Consider the following 19064-nt stretch of genomic DNA (forward strand, 5'->3'; position numbering starts at 1 on the left):
ATCACAATGAAGTAAAGGAAAAAAAAAAAAAGTTGTGGTTCTGGGAATATCATTCAAATGAATGACAGTAAATTTGCGGTTAATGTTCACCAAAGCCTGAACTACGCAATTATGACCGCGTTGCCGTTTTATTGTTGGTCTAGAGAAAATACCTCGTCACACAGCCTAACATGTTGTATTACATACGAGTAATTTGTAAATGAAACAGTTTATGTTTAAATTTACAAATTATTTATTAAATACAATAACAATATATAATTTAAATTAGTATATGGAGAATTAAATTAAATTTTATGTTTAAACTAACAAGTTTTGTCACTTGCGGCTCGCGACAGGAACAGTTTGACTGTGAGATAACTGCGCATGCGCGGACTTGGCGGTGATAAAACCTAAACTAACCTAACCTTCGTATCTGCAAGATGTGTAACCAGAAAAAGAAGAAAAAAACAAATAAAATAACAGTATCTAATACTAACGTCAATATATTTGAAAATATTGATAAGGCACAACATAATTCAAATGATAATATATTTCAAAATACTTCTAAATAACAACTTAATCCTGACGAGAGTATATTTAAAAATATTAATAAGCCTTATCACTAATAATTTAGATTACTATATGTATCTGCTCATCAGATATTACCTAACCTTGTCGCTAACAATGGTACTGTCAGTAATGTTCAGAACGAAGGAGGTAGAGAAAAAGGGAGAGAAAAAAAAAAGAACAATTTCTCCTCCTAAATCCCTGTTCTTAAAATAGCATGGAGGAATGGGCAATTCGCGAAACTTATCAAGGACAAAATTAAGATAAACAATTTGGTTTTTAATGTAGAGGAGTGTCTAGTAATGTTAAAGGACCAAATTGTAGGCTCAGAAGAAAGGGAAAGGAACAGAAAATTTTTGAAAGAAAAAATCAAGAATATCGTATCTAAAGGCGAGGTTAGTGACACGAGTATGGTGAGTGTACGCGAGAGCAGTGAGTCAAGTGTAAACGTGTTAAACTCAGCGAAAATTTCCGGAATGCAGGCAGTGACGACATCTGAAGAAGAAATAGGAGTGACACGAACTGGTATTCAGCAAGCACAGCAGAACATAACTTAAGTGCAATCGAATGGAAATAGTGGACATCAGATGGGAGCAATTCTGAAGCGGGTGAAGGAACTAAGATCTAAATCGGGGCTGATGAGAAGTAGAGTAATGCAAGTAGGAGATAGTTCAGGAAGCAGTGATGAAGAAAGAGGGAAAAACAAGGTGAAAAAGCAGTATAACTTAAGGAAATGGTGCGGAGGGGAAATAAATCGTGAGAAAAGAAAACTAAGACCTAAAATAAAGTACCGTAGTAATGTGGAAAAGATAGCAGTAAAAAAGTGCAAATAGAGATGAGAAGTAAGGGGAAATGTGCCATACAGGAGGAAGGTCAAGAATCAGAAGTATAATATTTTTGGTATAATACTGGGTAAGGAGTAAAGTAGTGGAAGAATTGCAATAATAAATTAAAAATAAGTAATGACCTAAATGACTTGTACGAAATGCGTAAAATAGGGAGACAGCACTGTATAATAATAATGTGAAGTGCCACCTCACCAAAAGGTATATTGCTTAAAGACAAATATATTCATTCATTCGTATCACGAAGAAATGGTTACTTTATCTTAGGTATATTATTATGAAACAAATTTAGGAAAACTATTAGGCGTTTTGAAATAAAAATATATTCCATGATATGTGTGTATGTTATAAAAACGGTCATTACGCAAATTATAAATTAATTAGGAATGATATAAAAATACATCTTAATTAATTACGATGCTGCATTTCATTGGCAGGAGAACATACGTCTGAGGTATATGAAAAACTTAATCCATTTAAGAAGGTACCAATAATTGATGATAATGGATTCATCTTGAGAGAAAGGTGAGTACTTTGTACAAATCTTTTACAACTCATTTTTAGCCATTGAGTAGCTACCACCCTAGTTAATCTTAAGATCGTAGGTTCGTACACAGCTAAGACCATTGATTTTAGAATGCAATCCTTTAGGAGAATGTCACAAGTTCTATGACGCAGATTTACGGCAAAAAAATAAAAAACAGCCTCTAAATGAGAAGACTTTAATAAAATTCATTGGCTATTTTTCTTCTGTGTCAAAAAAATTAATTCCTGCTAAGTCATTTTTTTCACCTATCAACATGTTAGGATAATTAATTCGGAATTCCAAATGCCTTCTCTCTTTTTTTTCATGGGATTCGACAGTGTCAGGGTAGGCAGGGTTTAAACTGACATGATATTGGGGGGACATTCCCCCTCGTGAAAGCTCTCCCTTGACTTGCATTGAATGAATTTATATTTTCCTTGCTAGGAATTAATATTCCCCGCTCATCCCACAATATGCATGCATTATACTAGAATTCTCCACTTCGATCCTTCCATATATTAAGTTCAGTATGGAGAGAGCAGTGCGAATAGTGAGGCTTGTGGCAAAAGGCCTCTAAAGGCATGACTACGATCTTGACTCGCAAGCTTGAGGGAAGACCATGGATTATTCTTTATGACATGAATAATCATCAGTTAAAATAAAGCACTTATACCCCTTACACCCTGTATACCTGTACAACGATTTTGAAAGAAATAAAGAAATATCTGGATCCAGTCTGTATGGAGAATAGGCAGAGACAAAATTCTGCAGTTAATTATCAAATACAGACCACAGGTTAGAAAAAGATCAAGGGTATCCTCCGGAGGAACTTTTGGATGAGACAGGCCGAATTCCGTGACAATTTGATGATGATAATTATGATGATGATGATTATGATGATGATTAATGATGGTGGTGGTGGTGGTGAGATATTTAATAGTTAGAGCACATTTTAATCTTTTTTCTTCTTAGTCCAAAAATTTAATTCGAACACTTTATCAGGAGTTCAAAAATATTTGACAGTATATGGGATCTTAGTTAGAGATATTGGCAAGTAACCAAACAATCAATCAACTGTGGTATCATCTGTGTACATGTAAGTACACTGTTTTACCTTATCTTGTGGAAAATATGCTTCATAGTGTGGGAATACTACGCTACCTCTGCCGAGAGAGAAATGTCCCTGATCACTGGTACCCCAAGGATAGCAAACAGCAAGCAAGAGTGGACGAGTATTTGGAATGGCAACACCTGGACACAAGAGCTAGTTGTGCTATGTTCGTTCAAATTAAGGTGAGTTTGTTTTTGTATCGAATTTTATCAAAGGTGGGAGAGATCGTATTTTTTAAATACATTTAATATACTGGTAGTACTAGTTATTGTCTGGCTGGAATACAGGCTTGTAATATCATTAGATCCTGGTTACTAAGTCACATTAAATTAACATTTTCAACTCATGTTACAATTGAAAATGAAGGTTGGAAAAAGAAGGCAACATAAACAGTAATTTATATTTAATTCCCTAAAAAATAATTTTAATGCAAGACGTATTTACGTCAGAAATCTTTGGAACCAAGGTTCCACAATCAATTTTTTCTTTCCTGTAACAAAGGGTAGTAGTGGAACCAATAGCTCTGGTAGGCCTATGTCATAAATACTTTTTTGTTCTTAAGTTAATTTAAGAGAGAAAAATTTGCAATTATGTTAGAACAAATTTTCTTTCACTGTCTTACTCCTAAAAGAACACAGAATAAGCTGTGACTACAGTTTTACCCTATCTTATCCCAGTAAGGAAAAATGAAATTTTATTTTTTGAAAATTTCAAACACGAAAATAAAAATTTAAGATCTTGAAAATTTTAAATTAACTTTCTTAAGCAGTAGGTTATTGTTTGTAATTTGGAACTTAGCTACATTAATCAGCTTCATTTTGGTGCAAGAATGATGCAAATATCTCAATTCTAAGTGTCATTTGCGTTAACATTAATGTTGTAAAATGCTGACTGAACATCGAGAATAAAGGCTCATTCACAATGAAAATTAAACATAACATAAACATTAACATAAGCACATAAACATATGCCACAAACTTAAGCAGCCAAGGCCCATTCACAATGAAAATTAAACATAACGTAAACATAACACGTGTGTGGAAACAAACATACCGAATCAACAAAACTACAGAATCTATTACATAAAAATGGAGAATTGTACAATGACTGACGATGTAGCTATTCAATTTATGTTTCTAATAACTACAATGGCATCAGTATATGGCTTTCAATACTTGAAATCAAAGAAACGGAGATGTAAAATAATCAACTTTTCGTCATATGATTCCATGTTGCGCGTCTAGCTATCATCATGGCCAATAGATCAAAATATTGCCTGTAGGCAAAGCCCATGAGATGTTAAACAAAAAGTGAAAACACGCTTTCCGCTTGTGTACTGTTTCCAAATCGCATAAACATAAGCATGGAAGTTTGGAGTTTGCAAACTTTCATGTTAAAGTCTTATGATTAAGGTTAAGTTTATGCTTATGTAATTCATTGTGAATGCTTTCATTAAATAACATGGACACAAGGTTTTATGCTTACGTTATGTTTATGTTTAATTTTCATTGTGAATGGGCCTTAAAGGCCCATTCACAATGAAAATTAAACATAACCGTAACATAAACACAGAAGTTAGCGGTCAGGTTATCAAATGGGATCATTCACAATGATTCACATAAGCACTGACATAAACATTACCGTAAGACGTTAATATGAAAGTTTGCAAACTCCAAACTTTCATGCTTATGCTTACGTGATTTGCAAACAGTACACAATCGTGGAGCGCTGAAGTATACGACAGAATAATTAATAATAGGAAAATCGCACAATGTGCAGGAGTGTGTTTATAACTCTGTGCTCAGCGCGGTCAATGATATGTTTCTGTTGCTACACTGTAGAACGTGATATCTACCACACGGTTTGCCGCACCAATCACATACGCAATCTGAGTTTGGTTCGTGATACCTCTTTGCTGAACATGCTTTATAATGGAAACCATGCACTGCGAAACTGGTTACCGAATGCCTTAAGGTACGATCACACGTCGCTACTTTTGCAGCGCTGCAGTACAAAAAACTGCGCAACTCTTTCACTGCGACGTGTGAACTACAGTGCAACCCGAAAAGTAGCGGCTGCCGAACCTGCTGCCCGCTACTTTTCCATGCTGCGCGCAACTTAAAAGTAGCGACGTGTGAACAGGGTTCTCAGGGTTGCAGCAGCAGCATTTTTGATATCTGTTTTGTTGAAACTTTTGCTGCGGTTGCAACCAGTGTTACCACCCAAATGTGTCAATGATACTTTTATTGTTTGGATATATTTTAATGTTAAATGTGACGAAAATAAATTATTTGTAACAGTTATTAAATACACAACACAGTCTGAGCATAACAGTTGACGATATAATTCATTTTTTAAATTTTCCGTAGCGTAGTTCCAAACAGGAGGGTTGCCAACATTGATTACGTGAATATACTGTTGGTTATCATTTAAGTATATAGGCGTTTTTAAAAGCTTTATAGTAAAAATAATGTCAATTTCTGAATACTGGATACGACAGAAAAGCAAATAATAGATAAGGAAGCTTTCGCATGAGTTTCTTAATAATGCGAACATAACCACAAAATGTATATTGAGAAGTCAACACGGAGATGAAAACCTGCAGCATGACTGCGGCTGCAAAAGTAGCGCCTTGCGTGTGAACATACTCGCAACCACCAGTTGCAACTTTTGCTGCACTCGGGTTGCGCAGCACGAAAAGTAGCGTGCAGCACGCTACTTTTGGCTTACGTGTGAACACGACACGCAACTTTTGCAGCTGCAGTATAAAAGTAGCGCTGCAAAAGTAGCGACGTCACTGGCGTGTACTGGTTAAAGGGTTTGGGCTACCACTGACCCTATTATTACACAAAATATATCTAACAATTACTTTAATTTTAATTACTATGGTAAAACTAATAATACAAAATTATTACATTATGTTATATTATAAACCTTTTCTTTTGTAATTTCCTTGGGCTACCGCCGGTAGCCCGCAAAATACGCCCCTGAGCGACATGTGACCGTACCTTTAGTTCATAACCACTTTTTGTCCAGTCTATGGAAGTCATTGCGTCCGTGGTGTAGAAGTCACTCCAAATTTCTTGCTTCTTCTCCTTCAACTCGTGGAGTAGTTCGTCATAACCTGCAGAAGATGGCAGCATCTTCTCATATCGTAGATCTTCGATGTAGAAGGACTCTCTTGCCAATTCGTATGCCAAGTGTGACAGTGTGTACTTGGATATACTCAAAACTCTTTTCAGAAACACTGCTTTTACTTTCTCTAGTTCCCTCAGGTCTTTCTTTTTAAGGTGATTCCAGATGAGTTCCAAGCCATATGTTGCTATTGGCGTTATTTTGAGCTTGAACAGGGTCATTGCTGTTGTGAGTGAGAGTTGGCTTATGTTCCTAATATCACTCATTGCTGTTATTGCCGCAGAAGCTCTCTCTCTGATGTGTGCTCCGAATACCATTCCGCGAGTTTGCAAGGTCACTCCCAGATATTTGAACTTGTTGACAGTGGCTAATTTTGTATCGTCGCATATAATGTCTTCGTGGGTTGACAGTCTACCTCCTCTTCGGAATGCCATCGCAACAGTCTTATTCTTGTTTATAGTCAGGTTGTTGTTCTTAGACCATTCTATTAGGCGATTGAAGGCTTCCTGTAGTTTGTCTCGGTGTTGTGATACTATTGCGATGTCATCTGCATATAAGTAGATCTTCACTTGGTCAGTAGAGATGGCCTGGATAATGTCGTGTGTTGCTACGTCAAATAGTAGTGGGCTGATGGGATCTCCTTGCAGGACTCCTACAGTTTGTAATACGGGTCTTGATGTGGTGATGTTGTCGCACACTCTTACATAGTTTTCGGCTAGTATGTCCCTTATTATGTTCACTACGTGGTGATTCCCGGTAGTGTTCTCCAGCTTGTCCAGAAGTATGCTTCTGTTTACCGAGTCAAATGCTCTTGTGAAGTCTATAAATACTGCATATAGTTTTCCTCTTTTTGATTCGATGGCTTCTTCAATGTCCTCCATGAGGCATTTGACAGCTTGAATGGTAGACCTTCCAGCTCTAAATCCAAACTGCTCTTCTGGGATGCTGTGTTCCACTAATTCTTGAAGGCGGTTTGTTAAAAGTTTTGTTAGAGTCTTTAACAGGGTGCTTTCTAGTGCGACTCCTCGGTAAGAGTTGTACAGACATACTCATTTGCGACATTCTTGGTCAAGACTTTGTTACAGAGAAACTTAATTCGTTAATAGACATGTTACCATACATTATATATAAAGCCAAAGATGTAGAAGCATTTGTAATTAATGACAGACGACTATTAATATTTACTGATGCATTCATATCAAATACACATACAGCTTTTGCAAAATCATGGATTCAGTGTATTCATAACTGGTATTCTACTCCAACAGAACAAACAGAAACATTCAAACAACGAGTTGCACGGAATGTCAAGCCACTGTTCGATCTGTAAGAATTACAACGAGCAAGCAAACCCAAAATGGTACCTGCTCGAAGGTGTAAATTTAAGAAGTTGGTTCAGTGAACATACAAATTATGTCGACTCCTGGCTAACTAAAGAACATGCTCTTGTCAGTACAATAAACTTTCTAAAACCTCCAGATTCAACATTCCAAGGAGAATGGGAAAATATATTTCGTAGTCTATTTCACAGCTACACAGAATCATCATTATGGGTCCTTGAAAATACCCCATTGGGTGAACCACATATTCATGGACTACACATAAGTAACCAAAGGACAGACAACTTTCGTACAAAAATCAACAAACAAATTAAAAAAGACAGTAATCTTATGTTCACTGTGAAAACACAAGTTTGTCGTAGTGTGGAAAACTATATCACATACTTATGGAAGAATCCTATTTACATTGTAAGTAACCGAACCTCGCTGTTGGAGATAATGTGGACCTGGCCACATAGACCTATTTTCGACATTGAACACCAACTAACACACAGTAACAACACCATGAAAGACTTCAGTCACATTCTATACCACATCATAACAAGAGACAACATAACTACAATTGAAGACATTGAACAGAATTATCAACAACTACTAATGCCACACCTACACAACGTACACCTAAATAAAGTAATGACACAAACACTACAATTCTACCTCGATCAGAAAAGTAACACTCCAATCGACCTAGGCGGTCCAATTTGCAGTAATGCCAGGCAGCACGTGTTGAAAACATACTAAATATACAAAGGATTGATCCCATAATGTTTGCACTTGATCTGAAAAAATGGCTACTCAGAAACGACCCAAAAAAAAAACACATTCGTTCTTGAAGGTATCTCCAACAGCGGGAAAAGCGTTACAGCTAGAGCTATCTCAGAATGTGTACCAACATGGGAGGAAGTGATCAATGGAGAGTTCGGATTTCAAAAACTCCAAAATCATTATTCTGCACTCTGGGAGGAGCCTTTCATAACTTCCGGCCCATTCGCCGAGAAATGTAAACTACTATTCGAAGGAACTCCAACGCTAGTAAACGTCAAGTGGAAAGAACCCAAAAAAATTAACCGAACTGCATTCATGATCACAACCAACCATGCCACATGGAAGTGGTGTTCGGAGAACGAAGCTGCGTATAGAAACAGAATGTTCATATACTACTTCACAGAACAAATGACATTCCGTGGTAAAAGTGAATGTACACTTTCAGAAAGCCAGAAAAGAGACAATCCAGACACAACAGACCGACCAGACAGACCAGACACAGGACATTCAGACAAGACAACAATACGAGGAAACTGCCACGTCACTCCAACCAACAGACCCCCCCAAATACGAATGTACGGTTTGGACGCCCAAGCGGGATCAACAACCAGAACAGGAACGAAGAGGACCTCGCAGAAAACTTTGGTCTCCCAATGACAGCGAGGCCGGACCCAGCTCCAGAGGACAACCCAAACGATCCAAACCCAGCACAGAACAACCAATATACGGCGATTGTGAGCAAATCAACTGGTCCTCCGACGACGAACAATCCAAAGAGGGGTCACCTGGACGACTACACATCGACGTGTGTACCAATAAACAAGCCACTGACGACGAAACATTACCACCTATAAGAGACTGTTACGAACGATTCAAAATACCACACAAGTGTGACATTTTACAATTTCTAAGACGTCATACATTACCTAACAATGTGGGATAAATTTCAATTCAAAACTACATTTGGCTGTTACGTTTCTAATGACCCAAACATTACTACATTATCAGCTACACCTGGCACTGAATGTTCAACTGGTTGGCATTTACTTCCAAACCAATTATTCTGTCACTACGCTACATGTCAGCAATTACAACAGTTCCAAAACATCGCTTCCAGGTGGAGGCCACTAAGCGCCACTACAAGCATAGGTCATGGTATACCACTAACAAGTATAGCCGGTCTAGGCGGCGCAGGCGAAATAATTGCATTCAACAATTCCCTGCCGTTACTGGTATACCAAGACCAGCATCAACAATTCAATGAAGTTGTTAATGAAAACACTAATTATAGTTTATTTCCTGAAGGGGAAATACAAACAGCTGGTGTCATAAGTTCTCCAAATATGTTACCTACTATAAAATGGCCTGTAAACTATGTTAAAGAAAATAGAATGTTAATACAACTCATGAACGATCAGGAGAATATGAAGATTCTCTATCCTGGTAACAATGGTTGTTTCTTATCGTGGAATAGAAATAAAGAAGATGACTCTTTATATTGGACTTGTGCTCCTTTATTATCTTAATATCTTCCACACTCAAACCGCAAAAGATAAAACCACAATTCCTACTCCTCTAGATACAAAACGCATTTGTATTCCTATGCTCCAAGGTGATCAAGTTGTAACAAAACAATTAAGACTAGGTCCAGAACCATTCAAATACGCCTTACCAAATATCCTTACTAAACTTCTACCTGTAGTTAGCTCAACAAACAATAACCTAATCCCACATCATGCAAAATTATTTGTAACAAATACCTGCACAATAGAATATTTACCTCATCCTATTCACAGACCAATACACACAGAAATGTTTGGTTTGAAAAAAGGCTTATATGGCACATCATTGCTAACACAACCAACAATGACAGGCAACGAAATACCTTCAGCATATGCTGAAGCTGGACAATACAAAAACCATGCTGGCACAAATATTACAGATGACATGGCAAAACGACCAACAAAAAAATTCACATACAATGTACCACTAACATATCAACAATATCAAGTGGAAACAATAGAAGAAGAAAAAAATCGACAATAAAAAGAAAAAGAAAATCACAGAAAGGGCTCTGGAAGTACGCCAACCAGTATGGATAAACAAGCCAACAACAGGTGTAACATCTGAAACAATCCCAAAACAATCAAAAACACAATTGTAAAAAAAAAAAAAACCTGTAAAAATGATCAAAAATAAAGATTTTGGGGCGCGATCATTAAATAAGAAACCCGATATTTGATTTCATTTCCCCAATAAAATTCACAAATATCGACACTTCCTTTTCTCATAAACCTCCTAAATCCTTAACCCCCAAGGAACACGACAGAATAATATGAGGAAATGGCGTCGTTGTTATGTTTCCTTGACGGTATGAAAAATAATACAGTCAAACTCGACTGCCAAATTCGATTTGTTATGACATGAAAAATACTATAAAGTTCAAACTTTCAGATGACATAAAAATAAAAATATCAAATTTTTTAAAGAAAATTAAAAATTAAGGGTAGATGAATACCTTACGGAAATAATTTGTTATCTTTAGCCCACTGCAGTAGGACGGTGCACATGTGATGAAGATGATGTAATATTGTGTAAGAGTAATAGTATTTTATTCACCATAAAGATCTTTACAAATCATGGCTTCGTCAATCTTATTTCTAAGTCTTAATCTAGTTTCTGATTATACTATAGATATATTTATGAATTTGTAGCTTTTTTATTGCAGGACATCTGCTGGCATGATTTAAGAAGAACTGTATCTAAGATAAAATAATAATAATAATAATAATAATAATAATAATAATAATAATAATAATGATACCAACAACAATAATAATAACAATAATAATAAAATAATAATAATAATAATAATAATGATAATAATAATAATAATAATAATAATAATAATAATAATAATAATGTTAACAGCAATGACGACCTATATGCCTTCACAATTACACATTAGTAGGCACTTTCATGCAAGGTCTAAAGACATAAATTCCTCTACAGTATATGGCATATGATGCAGCAGCAACCTGTTGACCATGCTTTTAAACTTCTTTTGTTTACTACTTATTATGGAGCTTGGAATTTTATTATACATATTTATGCCTCTATGTAAAATACTTTTAAGACTTGTGGTAATTCTATGAGTGGCCAGATGGATATGACTTGATGTTCTTGTTTGATACATGTGGTAGTCTGAATTCAATTTGAATTTTGCTTTGTTTTTATGAATGAAAGACACTGTTTCTAGAATGTATATGCAAGGTACTGGCAGAATTTTGAGTTCCCTAAAAATGTCTTTACTTTGCGACCTTATAGGTGCTTGTTTCATAATTTTTATAATTTTCTTCTGTAGCTTAAAAATGTCCGTAATTTTGCTTGTTGCGCCCCATAATGGTATGCCATACTGAATCTAGGAATGTATATAGCCAAAATACATAGATCTGAGAACTTCATTAGAGGTTGTTTTGTTTAAAATTCTGAAAGCATATATATATATATATATATATATATATAGCGGTTCAATTTTTTTGTATAGTTTTCTCAACATGACAGTTCCAGGTTAAAGCAGAGTCAATCCAGATGCCTAGAAATTTTATATTTTTAACTTCCATTATGTCTTTATCATTTATTTTGATAGGAGTAGAATTTTGATCGCTGCTATTGTTAAAGAATATGTAAACAGTCTTACTAATATTCAGTTGTAACTTATTTTGCTGAAGCCATATAACCGTTCAGCATTCTTCCTGCTGCAGACTAGAATCGCAGAACACTGTGGTAGCCCCCATTCTGTGTGGCAAGATCTTTAGTATAGAGACTATACGTAAGACTAACCTAATATTTCTCTAGTTTGATTATCGGACAATTGGTACAATCCATATCGTCCAATAGCAGTAATAGTCCATTGACATTTGGTACAAACAGAAAAATTGAGTGACATTTGGTACAATCCATACAGTTCAATGTCGAAAAAGGTCCAGGATATTTGGTACAATTCATATGGTCTAATATGAAAAAGATCCAGAATATTTGGTTTAATAGTTTCTCTTATAAATATATATGTAATATGTGTACTGTTGCCACATTGTCTCCAGTTGACAACAGTCGGCAACAAACACAAATATAAACATGCAGTTTCAGTGAGTTTCACAAACGAAATTTTAAGTCATAAATAATATGGGAGAAGTAATTTTTTTCACAAAAAACTGAAACCAATGTTACATCATAACGAGTATTGTTATTGTCGCTTATATAGGGCCTATATTAAAAATAAAATCGGCTCTAAAACAGTAACTTGAGGCACGCCTAATTTTACATTTTGAATATTACTATATTGATTATGAATTTAGTTACCTAGGTTCTATTACTGAAATATGATTTAAATATTTTTATGTATTAGTTGGGAGCCTGGAGGGAAAAAGACCTTTGGGGAAGCCAAGACGTAGATGGGAGAATAATATTAAAATGGATTTGAGGGAAATGGGATATGATGGTAGAGACTGGATTAATCTTGCTCAGGATAGGGACCGATGGCGGGCTTAAGTGAGGGTGACAATGAACCTCTGGGTTGTCTAAAAGACATTTGTATTATATTATTATTATTATTATTATTATTATTATTATTATTACTTACTTCCTTACTGGCTTTTAAGGAACCTGGAGGTTCATTGCCGCCCTCACATAAGCCCGCCATTGGTCCCTATCCTGAGCAAGATTAATCCAGTCTCTACCATTATATCCCACCTCCCTCAAATCCATTTTAATATTATCCTCCCATCTACGTCTCGGCCTCCCCAAAGGTCTTTTCCCCTCTGGCCTCCAACTAACACTCTATATGCATTTCTGGATTCGCACATTCGTGCTACATGCCCTGCCCATCTCAAACGTCTGGATTTAATGTTCCTAATTATGTCAGGTGAAGGATGCAATGCGTGCAACTCTGCGTTGTGTAACTTTCTCCATTCTCCTGTAACTTCATCCCTCTTAGCCTCAAATATTTTCCTAAGAACCTTATTCTCAAAAACCCTCAATCTCTGTTCTTCTCTCAAAGTGAGAGTCCAAGTTTCACAGCCATACAGAACAACTGGTGATGTAACTGTTTTATAAATTCTGACTTTCAGATTTTTTGACAGCAGACTAGATGACAAAAGCTTTTCAACCGAATAATAATAGGCATTTCCCATCTTTATTCTGTGTTTAATTTCCTCCCGAGTGTTATTTATATTTGTTACTGTTGCTCCAAGATATTTGAATTTTTCCACCTCTACGAAGGATAAATCTCCAACTTTTATAGTTCCATTTCGTACAATATTCTGATCACGTGACATAATCATATACTTTGTCTTTTCGGGATTTACTTCCAACCCTATCTCTTTACTTGCTTCAAGTAGAATTTCCGCGTATGACATAATCATATACTTTGTCTTTTCGGGATTTACTTCCAACCCTATCTCTTTACTTGCTTCAAGTAGAATTTCCGCGTTTTCCCTAATCGTTTGTGGATTTTCTCCTAACATATTCACGTCATCCGCATAGACAAGAAGCTGATGTAACCCGTTCAATTCCAAACCCTCTGTGTTATCCTGAACTTTCCTAATGGCATATTCTAGAGCAAAGTTAAAAAGTAAAGGTGATAGTGCATCTCCCTGCTTTAGCCCGCAGTGAATTGGAAAAGCATCAGATAGAAACTGGCCTATACGGACTCTGCTGTAAGTTTCACTAAGACACATTTTAATTAATCGAACTAGTTTGTTGGGAATACCAAATTCAGTAAGAATATTATATAAAACTTCTCTCTTAACCGAGTCATACGCCTTTTTGAAATCTATGAATAACTGATGTACTGTACCCTTATACTCCCATTTTTTCTCCAATATCTGTCGAATACAAAAAATCTGATCAATAGTCGATCTATTACGCCTAAAACCACACTGATGATCCCCAATAATTTCATCTACATATGGAGTTAATCTTCTCAAAAGGATATTATTATTATTATTATTATTATTATTATTATTATTATTATTAGTTTCAAATTAGAGCATGTTAATTGGATTTTTCACAGCAACATGTTGCTTTAAAATGCAGTTTTCTCAAGACTTTAAATTTTGAGTTTTTCTCTTTTCAACTGGTTCGTCTACATACTGTACACGGTATATATTTCAAGAGACCAAATATACTGTAACAAATGTCTTTGGACTTTTTTATTGGACCATAAGCATTGTACCAAATAAACTGTACCGAAATTGTACGAAATATCTCTGGACGTTTTTATTGTTGGACCATATGCATTGTACCAAATATACTGTAGACATGTCTCTGGGCGTTTTTTTAGCATTGGACCATATGCACTGTACCAAATGTCTTCTAATGTCTAGTTTCATTAGAATCTTTTCTTTCGTCACTTTATTCAACAAATTTCTAACACCTTAATTCCCTTCATGTTTGCTAGTTACTGATACCCAAAATAACCGGTATCCCAGCAGATCCAGAAAAGGTGAAAAAAATAGAAAAAAGGATGAAAAACACATTGAGTCTCATTGAGAATATTTGGCTCAAAGATAAACCATACCTGACAGGTGACAAGATCTCCATTGCTGATTTGTTGGGAGCCTGTGAAGTAGAACAACCAAGTGAGTAAAATTTCATCAAATTCTCTATTATCAGCCCGAATTTAGGTTGTATTGAAATAGAAATGTAACTAATATCCTGAGTAGACCGAATTGCTTCAGTTACTTTGTACAGATTAGCGTCCATTAACATCAGAACCTATTTCAAAATGCATCCAACATGACACATGCGAGTATGATACAGTATAACTTGAAGAAATTGACAGCATTTCTAGGATACGCCAATCAGGATTCTGAATCTTGCAATAACATCCTAACAATCTCAAGAATATAGTTCTCTCCCTATTATGTCAGTGTACTCTCATTTTTATCCTGATATTTTGTTCTGATTACTTTCAGATGTTTGGTTTATTTAGGGGAGAGTTGGGTAGTATCGGACAGTGAGTTTCTTTCATCTACCACACGATGATAGTACCTGATTGACATGGTTACGTTTCTGTGATGCCGCATAGAGAAACGTAACCATGTCATTCAGGTACTACCATATGGTGGTAGATGAAAGAAACGCATTGTCCGAAACTACCCGATGTCTGATACTCCCGACTCTCCCCTATGTCTTAATTTAATGTTTTACTGTTTGTAATTATATTGATGAATTAGGTTGCTTTGGTATTCTGAAGCCTTTTTCGCAAGAAAATGTGTCATGTCATCACCAAGGAGTGCAACTCTTAAACATTTGAAATAATGTATCTATATGTCTTAACAGTAGGTGGAAAAATTCAAATATCTTGGAGCAACAGTAACAAATATGACACTCGGGAGGAAATTAAACGCAGAATAAATATGGGAAATGTGTGTTATTATTCGGTTGAGAAGCTCTTATCATCCAGTCTGCTGTCCAAAAATCTGAAAGTTAGAATTTATAAAACAGTTATATTACCGGTTCTTCTGTATGGTTGTGAAACTTGGACTCTCACTCTGAGAGAGGAACATAGGTTAAGGGTGTTTGAGAATAAGGTGCTTAGGAAAATATTTGGGGCTAAGCGGGATGAAGTTACAGGAGAATGGAGAAAGTTACACAACACAGAACTGCACGCATTGTATTCTTCACCTGACATAATTAGGAATATTAAATCCAGACGTTTGAGATGGGCAGGGCATGTAGCACGTATGGGCGAATCCAGAAATGCATATAGAGTGTTAGTTGGGAGACCAGAGGGAAAAAGGCCTTTAGGGAGGCCGAGACGTAGATGGGAGGATAATATTAAAATGGATTTGAGGGAGGTGGGGTATGATGATAGAGACTGGATTAATCTTGCACAGGATAGGGACCGATGGTGGGCTTATGTGAGGGCGGCAATGAACCTTCAGGTTCCTTAAAAGTCATTTGTAAGTAAGTAAGTATGTCTTAACAGTTTACGTAATTTTAATCAGAATATAGCAAGATATTGTCCGAATTTACCATGACCTGACAGAAATTGTGTCAAAACAAAGTTAGGTACCAATCTGTCGAGCACGGTCGGTAAATATAAGTCCCTAGTTAAAGAACCTGTTGTGCTATTCCTCCATTGTTTGTCCCATTCTTTAACAACATAATCTTTCAGTTTACTTTTAACAAAAACCAGAGGGCACAGATTGTAAAATGGCTGTATGTCTAATTTTGCTGTTGATTTGGCCAACTCGTCAGCTCTTTCGTTTCCCAGAACACCAACATGTCCTCGAACTCAGGATAGACATATAGACAACTCCTGATTATCCACTTTTTTTAAATTTCACTAGCTACACTACTTCTATTCAATTTGTTTATTAATGCATGTTTCCACAGTCAAAAAGGAGTGTACCGAATAATTTGTGACATTTACTATAACAAATACCAACATAACTTACCACGTTGTATTGCAATTGTTCTAGGAATGGCAGGCTACGATGCGAGAAAGGACTTCCCCAGAATAGCTGCCTGGTTGGAAAGAGTACGAAATGATTTGAATCCACATTACGATGAAGTACACAAAGCAGTTGGGAAAATAGCTGCAAAATCAAAGTTATAAGGCATCAGACATATTAATAAGTTTGCATTCTTCCACATAGCTAAATTTAAGTAGATAGCAACAGTTTTGACGCTAGGTACATAGAAGTTGCAATCGAATCCCACGTGGTACATACCGGTACTGGTTGTCTGGTGTCAGTTTAATGTGATTTGTTGTTTTATGTGGATATCTGATATATTAACCTTATGTAGTGGGAGTACGATCATGGCTGGGATGTGAGACGTTGTTTGGAGGTCTTTAAATATAAATTTCACTATAAACAGAAAATTAAAAAAAAAGTGTACAAAGGAATTATTTAACTGTCATTTCTCTTGATATGAGATATTAGGCTTCCACGATGTGGACAATGTGGGGCAATGTGAATAAAGTGAGATAGATTTTCTCTAGTCTAGAAGATCATATAAATTGCTAAAAAAAATTAATAATATTAAAATATTCCACTCTTATTATAAATGCTTTAGAAATGAAAGACAATCTAGTTAATGACTTCACTCAAATGAAACCATGAAAATGTGCTAGATTTAGTGGTTGTTACCTACTGTAAATAAAATTATACAATATTGTTTCGTTAATTGAAATTAAAATTTCTTTATCAGTAAAATTGTGTTTGCTCATTTCTTCGCACCTACGTCATATTAATAGTAAGTTCATTTAAATTACGTAACATATAATTAAGTAGGATAGATCTTATTTAAAACTAGGCCTATGTGTACAAACTGAAAATATATGTAGATACTGTAAGGTGGGGTAAAATTGTCTATAAAAAGAAAATAAACCATATCAGTTCCATTTTTGTGACTTAAAATAAACATTTTAAATGCCATTTTGGTTTCAGTAAGTTATTATGATTCAAGACGTTCTAATAGATGGTTCCATTCTTTAATTTAATATATTTATTTGAGGGGATGACTTTATAAATTAGTGATACACTTTTATTTTGATGAACGTTTTTGCCCTTCCAGCACCATCAGATCCATTCAGCTACAATTCCATACTGGTACTGAACGCGATGTTAGAGAATATTAAGTAATTTCTAGAAATTCTAATACCGGTACCATGATATAGAAAATGTATAATCATTTTCAAACTCAACACTTGTTTATAACAGTGAAAATATTGATATTTGATATTAAACTATTTTTTTAATAGGTGATATCGAAACTTTACATACTGGTACCAATGTTACAATAATACAACAGTGAAAACATTGATATTGAATATTAAACCATTTCTAATATTTACAGTAGTACCTACACTATATCGAAACTTTACATATCATTCTTATGACAATATAGGCCTATGTATTGTATTAGAACTGGTTTAATATCCAATATCAATGTTTTCACTGTTATATAAGTATTCAGTATGGAATTGTTACTGAATGGATATAACACCAAAAATGCGCAAACGTTCATCCAATAAAGTATAAAAATAGAAGTGTTGACTAATTTATAAAGTCACTCTTTAAATAAAGGTATGTACTGGTAAGTTAAAATATGGAACCATCCATTAGAATTTCTTAAAATAAATACTTAAATAGAGAAAAAATAATTAATTAAAAAAAATTGTTCAGTATATATTATAATAATTATCTATTTAATGGCCAAGTTTATCTCAGTTAGCGGTATGAAAAACAACTTAATTTCAGAGAAAATACGGAGGGAGTAAGCTTAGCTTACACTAGGTACGCGATATAGGTACGGTACAGTACATATTTATACCGGTACTGAATATTCTAAGTTCTTCCTTAAAATATCTAAATATCTTAACCCCACCACCCCCAAGCAAAAACTGAAACTGTCATTTGTCATTAACATTCCACTTTTTGTTACGGATACGATACTTTGAAAGAACAAGAAAGTGAAGGTAAGGCGTCATGATCGTAATATGGTTAGGGTACTGGTTAGAGATGGGTAAAAAATAACACAACAGTTATTTTGGAACTGTTCCGGTCTCGGAACTGTTGCAAAAATGAACAGTAGGTCGGAACCTCCTGTTCCGAAATAACAGTGTTCCGACTCCGAGCTGCTCACTTGCCCAGCTGTTGCGGGCTCGCAGTACCGCGTTGCACAGGGTATGTTCCGACTCTCTCGGAACTGTTGCAAAAATGAACAGTAGGTCGGGACCTCCTGTTCCGAAATAACAGTGTTCCGACTCCGAGCTGCTCACT

At 35.5% G+C, this 19064-nt stretch overlaps 1 protein-coding gene across 2 annotated transcripts in view; it reads left to right on the top strand.

Moving 5' to 3' along the window:
* LOC138714809 (glutathione S-transferase theta-1-like) overlaps positions 1-19064 on the top strand; it is a 57310-nt gene that overhangs the window by 21524 nt on the left and 16722 nt on the right. Inside the window, exons 2-5 of one of the 2 annotated variants that reach the window (XM_069846960.1) lie at positions 1829-1916; positions 3060-3210; positions 14729-14909; positions 16758-16895. In XM_069846960.1, coding sequence (XP_069703061.1) covers positions 1829-1916; positions 3060-3210; positions 14729-14909; positions 16758-16894 — 557 coding nt within the window. In that variant the 3' untranslated portion in view covers position 16895. Of the gene's footprint in view, positions 1-1828; positions 1917-3059; positions 3211-7431; positions 9765-14728; positions 14910-16757; positions 16896-19064 lie in introns of those variants that run through there. The other variant, XM_069846959.1, reaches the window with a different exon arrangement.

The sequence above is a fragment of the Periplaneta americana genome, chromosome 15 (assembly GCF_040183065.1).
Source record: "Periplaneta americana isolate PAMFEO1 chromosome 15, P.americana_PAMFEO1_priV1, whole genome shotgun sequence".
NCBI lineage: Eukaryota > Metazoa > Arthropoda > Insecta > Blattodea > Blattidae > Periplaneta > Periplaneta americana.